The sequence below is a fragment of the Cydia fagiglandana genome, chromosome 17 (genome assembly GCF_963556715.1).
Source record: "Cydia fagiglandana chromosome 17, ilCydFagi1.1, whole genome shotgun sequence".
NCBI classification, from domain to species: domain Eukaryota; kingdom Metazoa; phylum Arthropoda; class Insecta; order Lepidoptera; family Tortricidae; genus Cydia; species Cydia fagiglandana.
The window spans coordinates 16,415,877-16,428,736 of NC_085948.1; the positions used below are offsets into that span (position 1 = coordinate 16,415,877).

Consider the following 12,860-nt stretch of genomic DNA (forward strand, 5'->3'; position numbering starts at 1 on the left):
TTCAAGTGTAGTTTTATTTTCACCTCATGTTCATGGATATACCGACACCGTTTACTTGCCTTTTATGCTTTACGAATTAGAAAAAGATCTTTTATTTGTAGAGCACAAGATATTCTCATTTTAGCAAAAAGGAAAATTGCTTAGGTAATTGTTATTTTAATCACTATTCTAAAAAAAAGTTCGATCATTATAGGATATATTAAAACCGAACCTCTACGTCAACCTTTGAAACAATACCATAATTGTAGTACGAGTAAGATTGAATAAGTAAGTACATATTAACAATTTGTACAATCACGGGGTAAAACTCATGAAACTTCATTTTCCATCTATATTTGGCACAAAAAACGGGAAAATAATAAAAGTTCGCTTTTGATCTTGAACTCTTACAAAGAAAACTTCTAAGAAAGAAAATAATTGTTCTTCGACAAAAATAACATTTCATGAGCTATACCTACTCATTATTTTAATACTTCTGAAACAACTTAATGACATCTACTGATTTTTAGAACACTCCTATTTACATTTATTTTATTGGAATAAAAAGCCATTCCTTTTATTTAAGAAAGTATACATAATTATGTAACATGTAACAATGACAAAGGTAAAAAAAAACAATCTTTATTTCAATAAAGGCAGGGATTGCCTCAAACTATGCAACTATTTGTAAAGTATACAATTTGTAGAGATTAGACACTGAAAAGGTTAGGTTTTATGGATTTATACCTAAACTTATTAGGTACCTATTAAAAAGGCCAAGCGGTCCCAGGGGAAGCAATTATTAAACAGATTTATAATAGAAAATATTTGGCAAGAGTCAAAGTCAAGATTACAAGCAATCACTGTATCGTCTTTCATTTACAAAATATACAAATATTGGTTACAAATAATATGCATCACCAAAACGACATACGTTTGTATCATCATTTTAGACAGCTATAGAAAAGTGTCTGTTTTCATAAATAAAGATAAAAATGCAAATTTACGTTAAAATAAATATTTTACTAGAATATTTTTGTTGAAATTGTACAATGCACAACTATGTTCATATTTTAAAAGACTGATCTACAAATATAGGTTTTGGTAACACAAACTATATGTAAACCAACATATAACTACATGGACTTGGTCGAGATACTTTCAAGATTTCCAACTTTAACTTTACAATTTTAATAAGAGAATTAATTTGAAAAACCTACATTATTTCTAATGGGAGACTTTAAAAACTTGGGGTTTTAATTTTAGTACATTTACCACCGATCTATAAACTATAATCGTATCAATAAGAATTGTTATTAGGACTATCATCATTTGAACTGCTCACTACACTAGTTTCAATAGTTTTGGCATCAATTACATTTGAGTTAATTTCATCTTTGCTATAAGAATTATCAGTAACATCACTAACATCATTATCTAATGTATAATTTTCACAATCTACTTTAACGCTATCCTGTGTACTATCTAAATTTTTACATTCATCTTTAGAGGAACTGTCTGGGGTTGATTCTTTGGTTTCTCTGTCGGGTGGTCGAACAGTGGACAACGTGCTGGTGAGAAATGAAGATTGCAGGTTGTAGCCTGGTAGTAGTTTTGGTTGCAATGGTAGCATGAGGTCTAGGGCTCCCGTGGTTGCGGGTCGCGGTTGCAGGGGTGGGGCCGTCATCAGGGGTGGTTGCAGTGATGCAAGGGATATGGCGCCGGCTTGTGTGTTCACGATTGGACTCTCAACTGTAAGAGAAATTCGTTGAGCGTTTTTTTTATTGTATTCAACATTTCTTACTATAATATTCTTAACTTTATTCAAGCAGTAAAATTAGATCATATCTTATTTCATCTAAAGAATTAAATACGTTTATAATTAGTGTTATTTCAATATAGTAACATAATGAGTAAAATCTTTGATATTGGAAAATTTATCAGGGAGAGTGCCAGGATCATTCTTTTAGGGAAAGATTTGTCGAATATGGATGCTTGAGTGGATAAGTAAACGTCAAAATTTGACTATATCTAATAGTACTTTAAAATGCTATCAAAATTTAGTTTTCCTCCTGTATCTTTACAAAATGAACTGAATTTCTAATTTGCACACTTTTACGAATTATGTATTCTGTTGGCGTCTGTTGTAACTTTTATAAACAAAGTCAACATAATTAAAAGCATGCTTGTTTTTCGTCAAAATCTTGTCAAATAACAAATGAATTGGAAACACTTCAGGAAATAACCCTCAAAAATTTTGCATTCTGCTCTATCTTTGCTACATAGGTATACCGCTGGCCCAATATTACTAGATACAGGGTTAGTTCTATGTTTCACATTTATCGAACTGAAATTTGAACATTGTCATAGTGACATTACGTCGAATTTCAACTATCTTGAAAGTGTAACATAGAACCCTGTAATTGGGCCAGCGATACGTTATGGAGGTTTACACTAAAGGAGCACTATAGTAGGACGACTCTGCCTTTTATCAAGAGTGGGGGGTGGTTCAATGATCAGGACGGTCGGTTTACCAATAGGAGCTCGGGCTTGCAGCGGCTGCGCCGACGCTGTTGATGGTCGCGTCAGGATGTTCGGCGGGCCCTGCAGCGCCAGGCTGATCATGTTCATCCCATTCACTCCTGGGAATGAAGGGCATGTTAACGATGTTTTATCTCTCTCAAGTTATGTAGACAATTTTACACTGTGTTATAATGTGCTAACTAGGGAGTGCTCCCCGCACTGGTCTTCTAATACAAATACAGTACCGGAACCGGGGATTCCCGGTTCTCGCCATACAAATTCAGCACCGGGAGCATTCCCTAGTGCTAACTCATACAAAACTATAGGTGTATTTTTGATATGACAACACGATATTCTAAGGCCTTACAGTAACAACCTTTACATAAAAACTTAAAAATGCGCCTTTTCCCGGAGATAAGACCTAGGTATCTATCGATTTTCGCCCCCGAAAACCCCATATAGCAAATTTCATCGAAATCTTTAGAGCCGTTTTTGAGATCCTCGAAATATTCATATAAATAAACAAGAATTGCTCGATTAATGGTATTACATAGATTCAGCACAGTTATACTTTGTTTTTATTCAAAAAGTCGCACTTACAAGGGATGACTAATTATGTACCTAGGTACGCAATTATTGCCGCTCGAAAATTTAATAGCGCCCTGTTCATCATCATCATCATTTCAGCCTATTTCCGTCCCACTGCTGAGCACAGGCCTCCTCTCATGCGCGAGAGGGCTTGGGCTATAGTCCCCACGCTAGCCCAATGCGGATTGGGGACTACACATACACCTATGAATTTCTTCGCAGATGTATGCAGGTTTCCTCACGATGTTTTCCTTCACCGAAAAGCTAGTGGTAAATATCAAATGATATTTCATACATAAGTTCCGAAAAACTCATTGGTACGAGCCAGGATTTGAACCCGCGACCTCCGGATTGAAAGTCAGACGTCATATCCACTCGGCCACCACTGCTTCTTCGCCCTGTTAGTTAGCGCTATATTCCGAATTCCTTATTAATTTGCTTCATACCACTGAAACCAACGCCGAGTTTCAATTTGCGTTTATATTAAAATACATGCTGTATTAACTCGTCATCAGTATGTAGGTAATATACTTCGGCGAATATAACTAAAACTTGTAGTCACGTACGAACGTATTCTTCTATCGTAAAACCTCACATTACGCAATTTTATTGCAAGTACCACCATCTTTCCAGCAAATAAAAGCGATCGCTCACAAATTATACGGCATGCGAGCATTGAATTCATGAATAATGCTTTCAGTTGATTAACCTACGACTAGCGCCCTCTATTTCCTTACACGTGTAACACTGATACGCTAACTTGACTAAAATATTAAGCGCCATCTGTTCAAACACTTAAGTAACTACTAATCACTTGGCTATCTCAAACTTCCCTACCTTTACGAAACAGTATTTTTCTCATCATCATCACCAAATAATTTAAAATTTTCTTAGACGAGATGTCGTTCAAATAATTTAGTTAATATTCACCAAGTAAGTATAATAATCATAATCATAAGGCGCAACGTTTAATTCCACTTCATTGACTCTTGCTAGGTGCTAGGTTTTAAGTTGAACCCTTAACAACTCACGTATTTTTACGATAATATTTGATTATGAAAGTTAACGAAACATCATATTTTTTAACTTTGACGACGTACGTATATACACGTCGATTCGTCAGTGGTTAAGAATTAAAAATCTGAATAACTACCGCCATCTATCGTCAACCGTACTCACCAAACTTGTTCCCGCCGGGAGATAATTCCTTCAACACGACGGGGTGTTTCACCGCGTTCACCCGCCGGTTCGACGCCGTGACGTCGCGTTTCCTCCTTGGCTGCTCCACAGGTAGCACTCGACGCCGCTTCTTGGGAAGTTTTGATCGCGCCTGCGGACAGATGGCGTTGTTATCAAATTTAAGTTTTGTGAAGGTTGCGGGGTCAAGGATTATTTTGCAGATGTGGAGTTCAAGGACTTCTTCATTTAATAGAGAAGATAAGTGCTTTGTTTCAGAATAAGAAGGAAATGGCTTTAGTTTACAATAAAAGTTTATTGTTTGAATAACTAAGTTGTATAAAATAGAATAACTAAGTTGTATATATTAAATTCGCGCTTTGGCCTTCTTTAAGGGAGCGCTATGTCCAGCAGTGTACTAATATAGCCTGATGATGATGATGATATATTAAATTATATCAAGCGGTCAAATTTATAAAAATTGTTATGGCTTGTTGTTATACTTTGACGATCATCTGGGTGATTGGCGCGCATCAGAGGGCCTACCGCGAACTACGTTCGACGTGTTGCCTCCCTGTCACACTTGCGTACTAATTTATAAGTACAATAGAGAGGCAACATGTCGAACTTCACGGTAGGCCCTCAGAATCTCACGCACGACTTCATTTCGCATGCGCCAATCAGCGTGAGCGATTTTCAAAGTTCTATCAAACGAATATCAAAACCGTAACAAGTTGATAATCTGAATCAGCCTCCTCACATTTGTCCATTTTCATAATTATAATTGACGCGCAGCCATTTTCCAGCAAATTCCATTACTCATGCCCGCGGGCCTAAAAAAACAGTTATTTTCACCATATAAAATTGAACATCACGTACCAGTAATCAAGCGTTATGAATCAAGCTCGGCAGAAAAGGTCAACGAAAAAAAAACCAAAAAAAAACTTCGACGAAAAAAACTGCGCGGAAATTTGGGAGAATCTCTCTACGGCAATAAAAATTCTAGTGCACACGTTTGGTCGTGCCATACCCGCCGGGTACACACCTACTTAATGTGTCGTAATTTCATAAATGTTAGCCCAAAATATATCACATTAAAAACAAAAAAACGGGCAAGTGTGAGTTAGATTCGCCCACCGAGGGTTCCGTACTTTTTAGTATTTGTTATAGCGGCATCAGAAATACATATGTGTGTAGATAAAACAGTAGGTATATTTAAATGTACAACTTAAGTATTAAAACACTCTTGTGATGTTTTATAAACCCATAGGTAGGTAATCGTATTTTAATGCCTTTTATTATGTTGTTTACATAAATTACTAATAATTTTATTTTAACGCAAAAGAGTCACTTTTAAAACGCACAGCCGTTTACATTCAACTGCAACAGAAATGATACGTCTACCCATCTCGCTCTTACGTATTCATAAGTTTTGAGACTGAGGGAGAACGTAACACGACCCTAAAAGCACCATTTTAACCCAAATACCTCATAAAGCGCGCCCATTAAAACCGAAACAAGAATTTTGTAGCATTTTGATTATTTTCTAAGGGCGTTAAAGAATTGATGTTTAAGAGTCCAAGTGATGGGTATTTCACTTTTATTCATCACAACATTCACAAGAGCTTAAAAAGTTTAGACATCGTTTTGAGTAGCATGATTAGGTATATTATACACTTGGTTGGTTCTTTTTAGGGTTCCGTACCCAAAAGGTAAAACGGGACCCTATCCGTCCGTCCGTCCGTCCGTCTGTCTGTCACCAGGCTGTATCTCACGAACCGTGATAGCTAGACAGTTGAAATTTTCACAGATGATGTATTTCTGTTGCCGCTATAACAACAAATACTAAAAACAGAATAAAATAAAGATTTAAATGGAGCTCCCATACAACAAACGTGATTTTTGACCAAAGTTAAGCAACGTCGGGCGTGGTCAGTACTTGGATGGGTGACCGTTTTTTTTTGCATTTTTTTTCCGTTTTTTTTCATTATGGTATGGAACCCTTCGTGCGCGAGTCCGACTCGCACTTGCCCGGTTTTTTTTATTGATTTCAAAACCCGTACAAAACTATAAATAGTAGGTAATTTAATTATGACGTCATGCTAGTGTTTCAAATAAATTCTATAGTAGAAAAATCGTTTTGACAGTTCGATAAAAGAAACCGATTTGACTAGTAGTCAAATACCCTGTATGACATCTATTTCAGTTTATAAGCATGCTGTTCGTACAGTTAACCAATAGTAATTTGTGTTACAGGGGATCAAAATTATTTTCCACCAAGGGCGTACATTGAATCCCGAATGAAGCGATGGAATTTATCATCAGAATGACGACCGTAGTCAGTGATTTTAAAGAAGAATCTTGAGCGTAATGAGGGACTCAAGTGTTAACGCCCAAGAATTTGATACCGTGTGACACATACTGCTTTTCACATCAACTATGAGGAAATTGTTATGTTCCAAAATATGTATTATTTGACCAAAATAAAATAGTAAGCAAGAAAGAAAAATCGTGTCCTAAAACAGAAAAGTACAACTTTGATCGCTCCTAGTAGGGAAGAAAAGTGCCACTTTGATCTCTCCTAGCGGGGATAAAAAAGCTCTTTTACGAATAGGTGACGATAACGTGAAAAAGTGCATTGCAGTAGTAGGTGTGGACCCTCATGGTCGACGATGGATTTATATATTTTCCACCTTTTAGCCAGAACTGAATTTAGAACGGCAACAACTCTACGCTCCACCGTTTTGAATCCTGATGGGGGCTGCATATTTTTAACTCTTTTTCTAAATTCTGTTGCACAGATTAAAAAATATCGTGAGTTTATCCGCTTATCCAATTTTATTCTCACCACCTGACTTCAGCTACCTAGTTTTTTCCCCTTCCCATACTACGGAATAGATTTATAGATGACGGGTACACATATACACATATACAATACAATACAATACAATACTCTTTATTGCACACCTCACATACACGTAGTATATATTTATATTAATAGAATGTAGAAAAGCTTTTAATTAATGTAAGTTTATAAAATATGACAGCTTTTTATCATCTGAACGTGCCTTTCACTTTTCGCAGTTTTCTTTCGTCTGCAGTCTAGTAACGTAGTGATTAAGTATATTGTCTATGGTCTATATACTCTAGTCTATATCCATACCTACAAAGTGTAGTATAAACAAATCACTAAAATTGTCACCCTGCGAGTACTTACACTCAATATCGATAAAACTTATCACAAGGACGTGTTTTCCTCGCATGGTAAATAGACCGTGACAAACACTTTTATTAGGTGACAAAACGGATGAGAAGTGACAGCGTGCCAAGATAAATATTTAATACGGAAACGTAGGTCACCTTGGGGGCGGAAAATACTTATTTAAGGGTGTATTGTTTTAACGTTTCAGGAAATTATGATGTGCATGATATGGGTAATTTGTTATTCGAACAAGGAAAATGGGTAAAGCTGGGCTAAAGAAAGGCACGGATTTTTTTTTGGTTTCTATATTTTAAAACAATCTATACTACTGATAACCACGTAGATTACAACGAAAAAAACATTTTAGAACTTGAATCAAGTCCTATAACTAATCAATTTACAAATATAAAAGCTTTAAATTTACTTTTATCACATTTTGTCACATAAACAGGTTTCTGCATCAGTTATTTCTGTTACATACGAGCACTGCAAATATTTAATTAAATATACCTACGAATATTATTTGTGGAAAATAACTAGCTATTTTCAAAGCCTGCACTGCGGTACGGTTTAGTAATTATTTAAAAATAAATCACAACCTTCCTTTCAAATCGAGCAATTGAAAACAAAAAGCAATCTCAAAACCAAACCACTCAAATATGTATCTTGACACTTCGTCGTTAAAGTTTCAAAGAAAAGTGATCCTTATTGACTCCAAGTTTGCTCCGTAACGTCTCCAATTTCCCATAAAATAATTTTACAGCCATTTTACAAATTCACAGCGTAAAACCTCCGCATTTTCATCGTTAGCAAAAGGCTGATTCTGTTTTAATAATTTAATATGAAGCTTCATTCAGATTTAACAATTTGTTACGGTTTTGATTTTATTTGGACACTTCAACATTGAAATACAAGCAAAAATAATAACAATAAGTAAAACTAACTGCAACTAAAAACTAGCAATTCAAACTACTGTTTTTTTACAATTACTTGTATTACAATTTACAAGCTTTTGAGAAACGGGAATACAAGTGGAAGTCACTTTCTAACAAAAGCTATCAAAAAGGGATTTCCACTTGTATTCCAAGTTACAAGCTTTTGAGAAACGGGCCCCAGATATGATTGGCACCAATGAGTGTGAGGACATATCAAAGGTCATATCAAAATAATATGAAAACCATATAAAATTAATCAGACAGAATTGACTTCCATGCTCAAGATGGTATAAGTTAACTTCATACATAATTTTCGACATAACGAGTGCCTACGAAATTTGAAGAATTCTGGACGTCTTGGAAAACATGTTAGTTACCTATCTTGGGGAATATGAGCGGTATTTTTCTGGAATTTTAAAGCTGTTTGCCGGGAGGAAATTGGTCTTGCTTCGCGTCTCGAGGGTCATTAAACACATACAAAGCGTTGATGTAACGTTTTGTGTGTGTTTAATGTAGCTATTTGTATTGGTAATATTACGGTGTCACATAAGGTAAGGTGGGGTGAAACTAACATAGTTTATTTTGCTCGGGGCAACACAAACAGTATGAGGATTCCATACAAGTGATAGTCTTATCCCGGTGATAGTCTTACCCCACCTTACCTACCTTATTAATGACTAATGAGTAATGACCTATGTACTTACTTATATACCTACTTATCAATTACTCGTATAAGATCAAATTTATTAGATTTTAAAACCAAGCATATTGAAACTCTAATGAAATCACTTTTTAAATATTGATCAATCCCGTCCGCCCCGTCAACGTATCAAGAATAAATTAATTAAATAACCCAACCACAAACAATTAATCCTAATTAATTAGTGAGACGAAGAAGCAATTGTATTTTATACAAAAGATCTCTAAAATAAAAACGCTTTAAAATATTAAACAAATTTAAGAAGATACGACCTTAAAGATATACACAATGTCTTAAACGGCGTAAGTCTAGTTAATTTTAGTATGAAGTTCGACTGTTTTAATATTGTTTGGACTCCGTTCGTAATTTACTGACGTTAACACGAAGGAAATTGAAATATTATTGGGGTAACTTAAATTAATTTTAACTGTTTTAAGAGATGTTGCTTAATTATTTGCGAGTCATATTTTGTTGTTGAATAATTTCAGGAATTTTCTGACAAGACAGGAAAGGAGTTATGAGCTTGAAATAGGAAGGGTTTTATTAAATATTATTATAAGCACCTACAGCCTTAGAAAACGCAACCATAAATTTTATTTTATATTATGGTGCACCGGATAAAATTTCAATTAGTCGCTAAAAGTGTACTTATTGGCTTTATAATTATTTTAATTTTAATAAAATATTTAATGAAAAGTTATAACGAGAAATGGGGCTGAAGAAATTTTGATGTTTAAGCACGATAGTTATAAACACTACAACTGAAAAATGCGGAAAAACAAATGTTAAATTTAATATATATTTTTTAATTTTCGTTATAAAATGTACTTTTTCACGTATATTGCAGCAATTCACTACTGCTGGACCAGTAATGCTGGCGTAGTCTAAATCCGAACTGTACCTTAAGTGTACTTACTACTCAAGGGTAGTAGTAGCTATACATAACGGGCACAAAATAATTTCCATATTTATTTCAAAGAAATATGTTATTTTTGATTATTTTTCACATTTCATTCTAATCATCTTCGTCTAAAGGCAACTTGTACAATTTGTCACAAGGTAAGCGCTTCAATTTTGGAACACCTATAGGTACAGTCATCAGCAATAGTATCTTACACAACTAGGGCCGCAAAAATATATGACGCGCTCATATTGCGCTCCAAATAAGAACGTGTCACATAATTTTGCGGCCCTAGTTGTGTAAGATACTATTGCTGATGACTGTACATATCTTGAGTTATAATAAGCAATTGTTTAACAGCATTACTAATGCTGATGTGGGGCAAATGATATTGCGTATAATTTTTCAATAAATAAATATTTTTCGTTACAAATGTTCCTCTTTCAACAGTAATTAACCTTCAATACCTCAAAACCATCCAATTACTTTAAACAATATTCGGAAATATCAAAACAAAGCTCTTTCCTTATTTCTGAAGGCAGGGGAATCAAGTCACTGATTTAAACTTTAACATTATGAAACTACACAACGCCATTTCTACAGTAGAAAAGTGCGAGAAGCGATTGAAATCAAAAAAGCATTGCAATTTTAATCGGGACGAGGGTTTTAAGATCTCATCCACATGGAATCCAGTCATTAGTAAATGTAAGCGGAAAAGAATATCGACAGTCGATAAATCAAATATCGTTAGTGTTGTGTGTCGACAGAGTGACATCCCTAATAGTGCGCAAAACGTTCAAACTGATAAACAAGACCAAGTGCGGGTAGTTCGAAAAACTCGCGCGGCTAGAAGATGTTGATGTCAACTTAAGCCAGTCTTCTCCGAGACCACGGGGACAACGCCGTCCTCGAAACGTCGGAGGTAAATCTTAAAACTTAAATACGCGATTAAGTCCCGTTGTGTAGTTTCATAGGGGAATCAAGTATTAAACAAAGTTATACCAAGATGAAATTAATCGGCAGATTGTTTTTGTTTTGACTTCAGCCCAATCGATTTGATTTACTTTTTTATACATACACAATGTATTTGATGAATGTAATAGTAATTGACGATACAAGTACGAAAACTAGGAATTACCTTTTCGCACGTGTATTGTAGTACAACTTTTTACAGTAAATTAGCACGTACTGTAAAGATTCATAAATATTCACAAGAGGCGCTGCTATTATTTTTACAGTATTAGTCAAAACAACATTAATAGGTAAATACTTTTTAGTAGAGAAATGTCTTTTACAAAATGGTTTGAAAAATTAAACCAACAATCAATACAAAAACTTTTATGAAAATTATCAACGATATGGTTCATATAGTATTCCATATCGTACGTGCTATATATTTTGTTAACGTGTATTTGGCCACCCTGTATTAAAAAAAATATTTTTTTACAATCTGAAAAGTGAAAAATAAAGCCAAGCTAAAATAACCTGACTATTGATTCGACAAAAGTTATTTTCCGCCATTTTTTGTAATTAATCTACTTACGTCCATTACAGACGATTTCATTGTACCTAAGTAAAACCTTACAAATGAAACTGACAACCGGACAATGAATGAAAAACTGCTTTATCACCGGCGTCCTGGGACTTACTCATTGTAAGAAAAAGGCCAAGAAATGAGAAGGAAATCATTAGTTAAAGACATCAGGTCAAAGTGATGGGTGGTAGCGGGAAAATAGTCTTAGGACCAGTTGCACCATCCTAATAACCCGGGGCACAGAATAAATAATAGTACTAGGTACAGAAGACTCACTCTCTAACAAAACGCGTCTGTCACGATCAGCACAGATATGGCCGCTAGGTGGCGACAGCGCTACGCGCGGCTATGGCAAACCCCAAAATTTGCTTTGCCAGCAACATGCTGAGTTGTGACCCTTTTATGGCATTTTTCACTAAATGTTATACATTGTATATTTGTCAACATGTTTTTGTCATCTGTGTTTGTTTGTCATAAATAAATGTATTTCTATTCTATTCTATTCTGTTCAAAATTGGGGTCGAACGGATGGACTTTTAGCTACCTGTAGCAAAGCGACGAAATCGCGGAGTGAGCCACGCCTGCCCGGGGTTAACCCGTTAAACCATTAACCAGGTAAACCCGTTTAACCGGTTAGCCCCGGGTTAGCGAGATGGTGCAAGAGGCGCTTAGTCACGCACATTACAAAACGTTGGCAATCGTTACAAAACTGACGGTCAATGTCAAATCCCATACATTTTGTCAGAAATGTAACTGTTCTTTAGACGTTACTGAAACACGGCTTAAGTCACGCTTTAAAGTACAAGTTAAAATGAAAATGCCCAGGTACACGTTGCAGGGGGTTAATTTATTTTTCACCACACCAGCTGTGAAAGGCTTACTTTGCACAAAAACTGATAGCAAAGTTGCATTTTATTCACATCTACGTCATCGGCGTCTATATTTCCGTGTTCTTATAACCCAGCAACCTTCAAATCAAGAGTGAACAGGGCCGCTAGCCAAGGTTACAATCGCTATCGCTTCGACAACGAAAAGCTTAATGTCTCTCTGTCACTCTTCTGTATAAGTGCGACAGTGACAGTTGCGTTTCGATCGCTACGGAGCGTTAGCGATTGGCAGGTTGGCTACGCGGTCAGGCACCTTCTGGGCGAGCTCGCTACATCGTAGGCCACGTCGACGCCTCGGCTAGTCTGTGGCCATGAGTAAGCCCATTCATAAAAAAAAAAAAAAAAAACATATGAGGCAAAGTAATCAAATGCAAATTTTGAGTTGTTTTCTTATCTTTGCTGGTAGAATTGACTTTTAAATGATGATTTTGGATG

General features: G+C 35.6%; 1 protein-coding gene across 1 annotated transcript in view; it reads right to left on the reverse strand.

Moving 5' to 3' along the window:
- Positions 1 to 1,108: 1,108 nt before the first annotated feature.
- LOC134672591 (potassium voltage-gated channel protein egl-36-like) overlaps positions 1,109 to 12,860 on the reverse strand; it is a 199,679-nt gene continuing 187,927 nt past the window's right edge. Inside the window, exons 6-8 of the mRNA XM_063530544.1 lie at positions 4,270 to 4,420; positions 2,514 to 2,621; positions 1,109 to 1,731 (exon numbers count right to left, since the gene is read on the reverse strand). Of these exons, the coding sequence (XP_063386614.1) occupies positions 1,280 to 1,731; positions 2,514 to 2,621; positions 4,270 to 4,420 (711 nt within the window). The 3' untranslated portion in view covers positions 1,109 to 1,279. The remainder of the gene's footprint in view (positions 1,732 to 2,513; positions 2,622 to 4,269; positions 4,421 to 12,860) is intronic.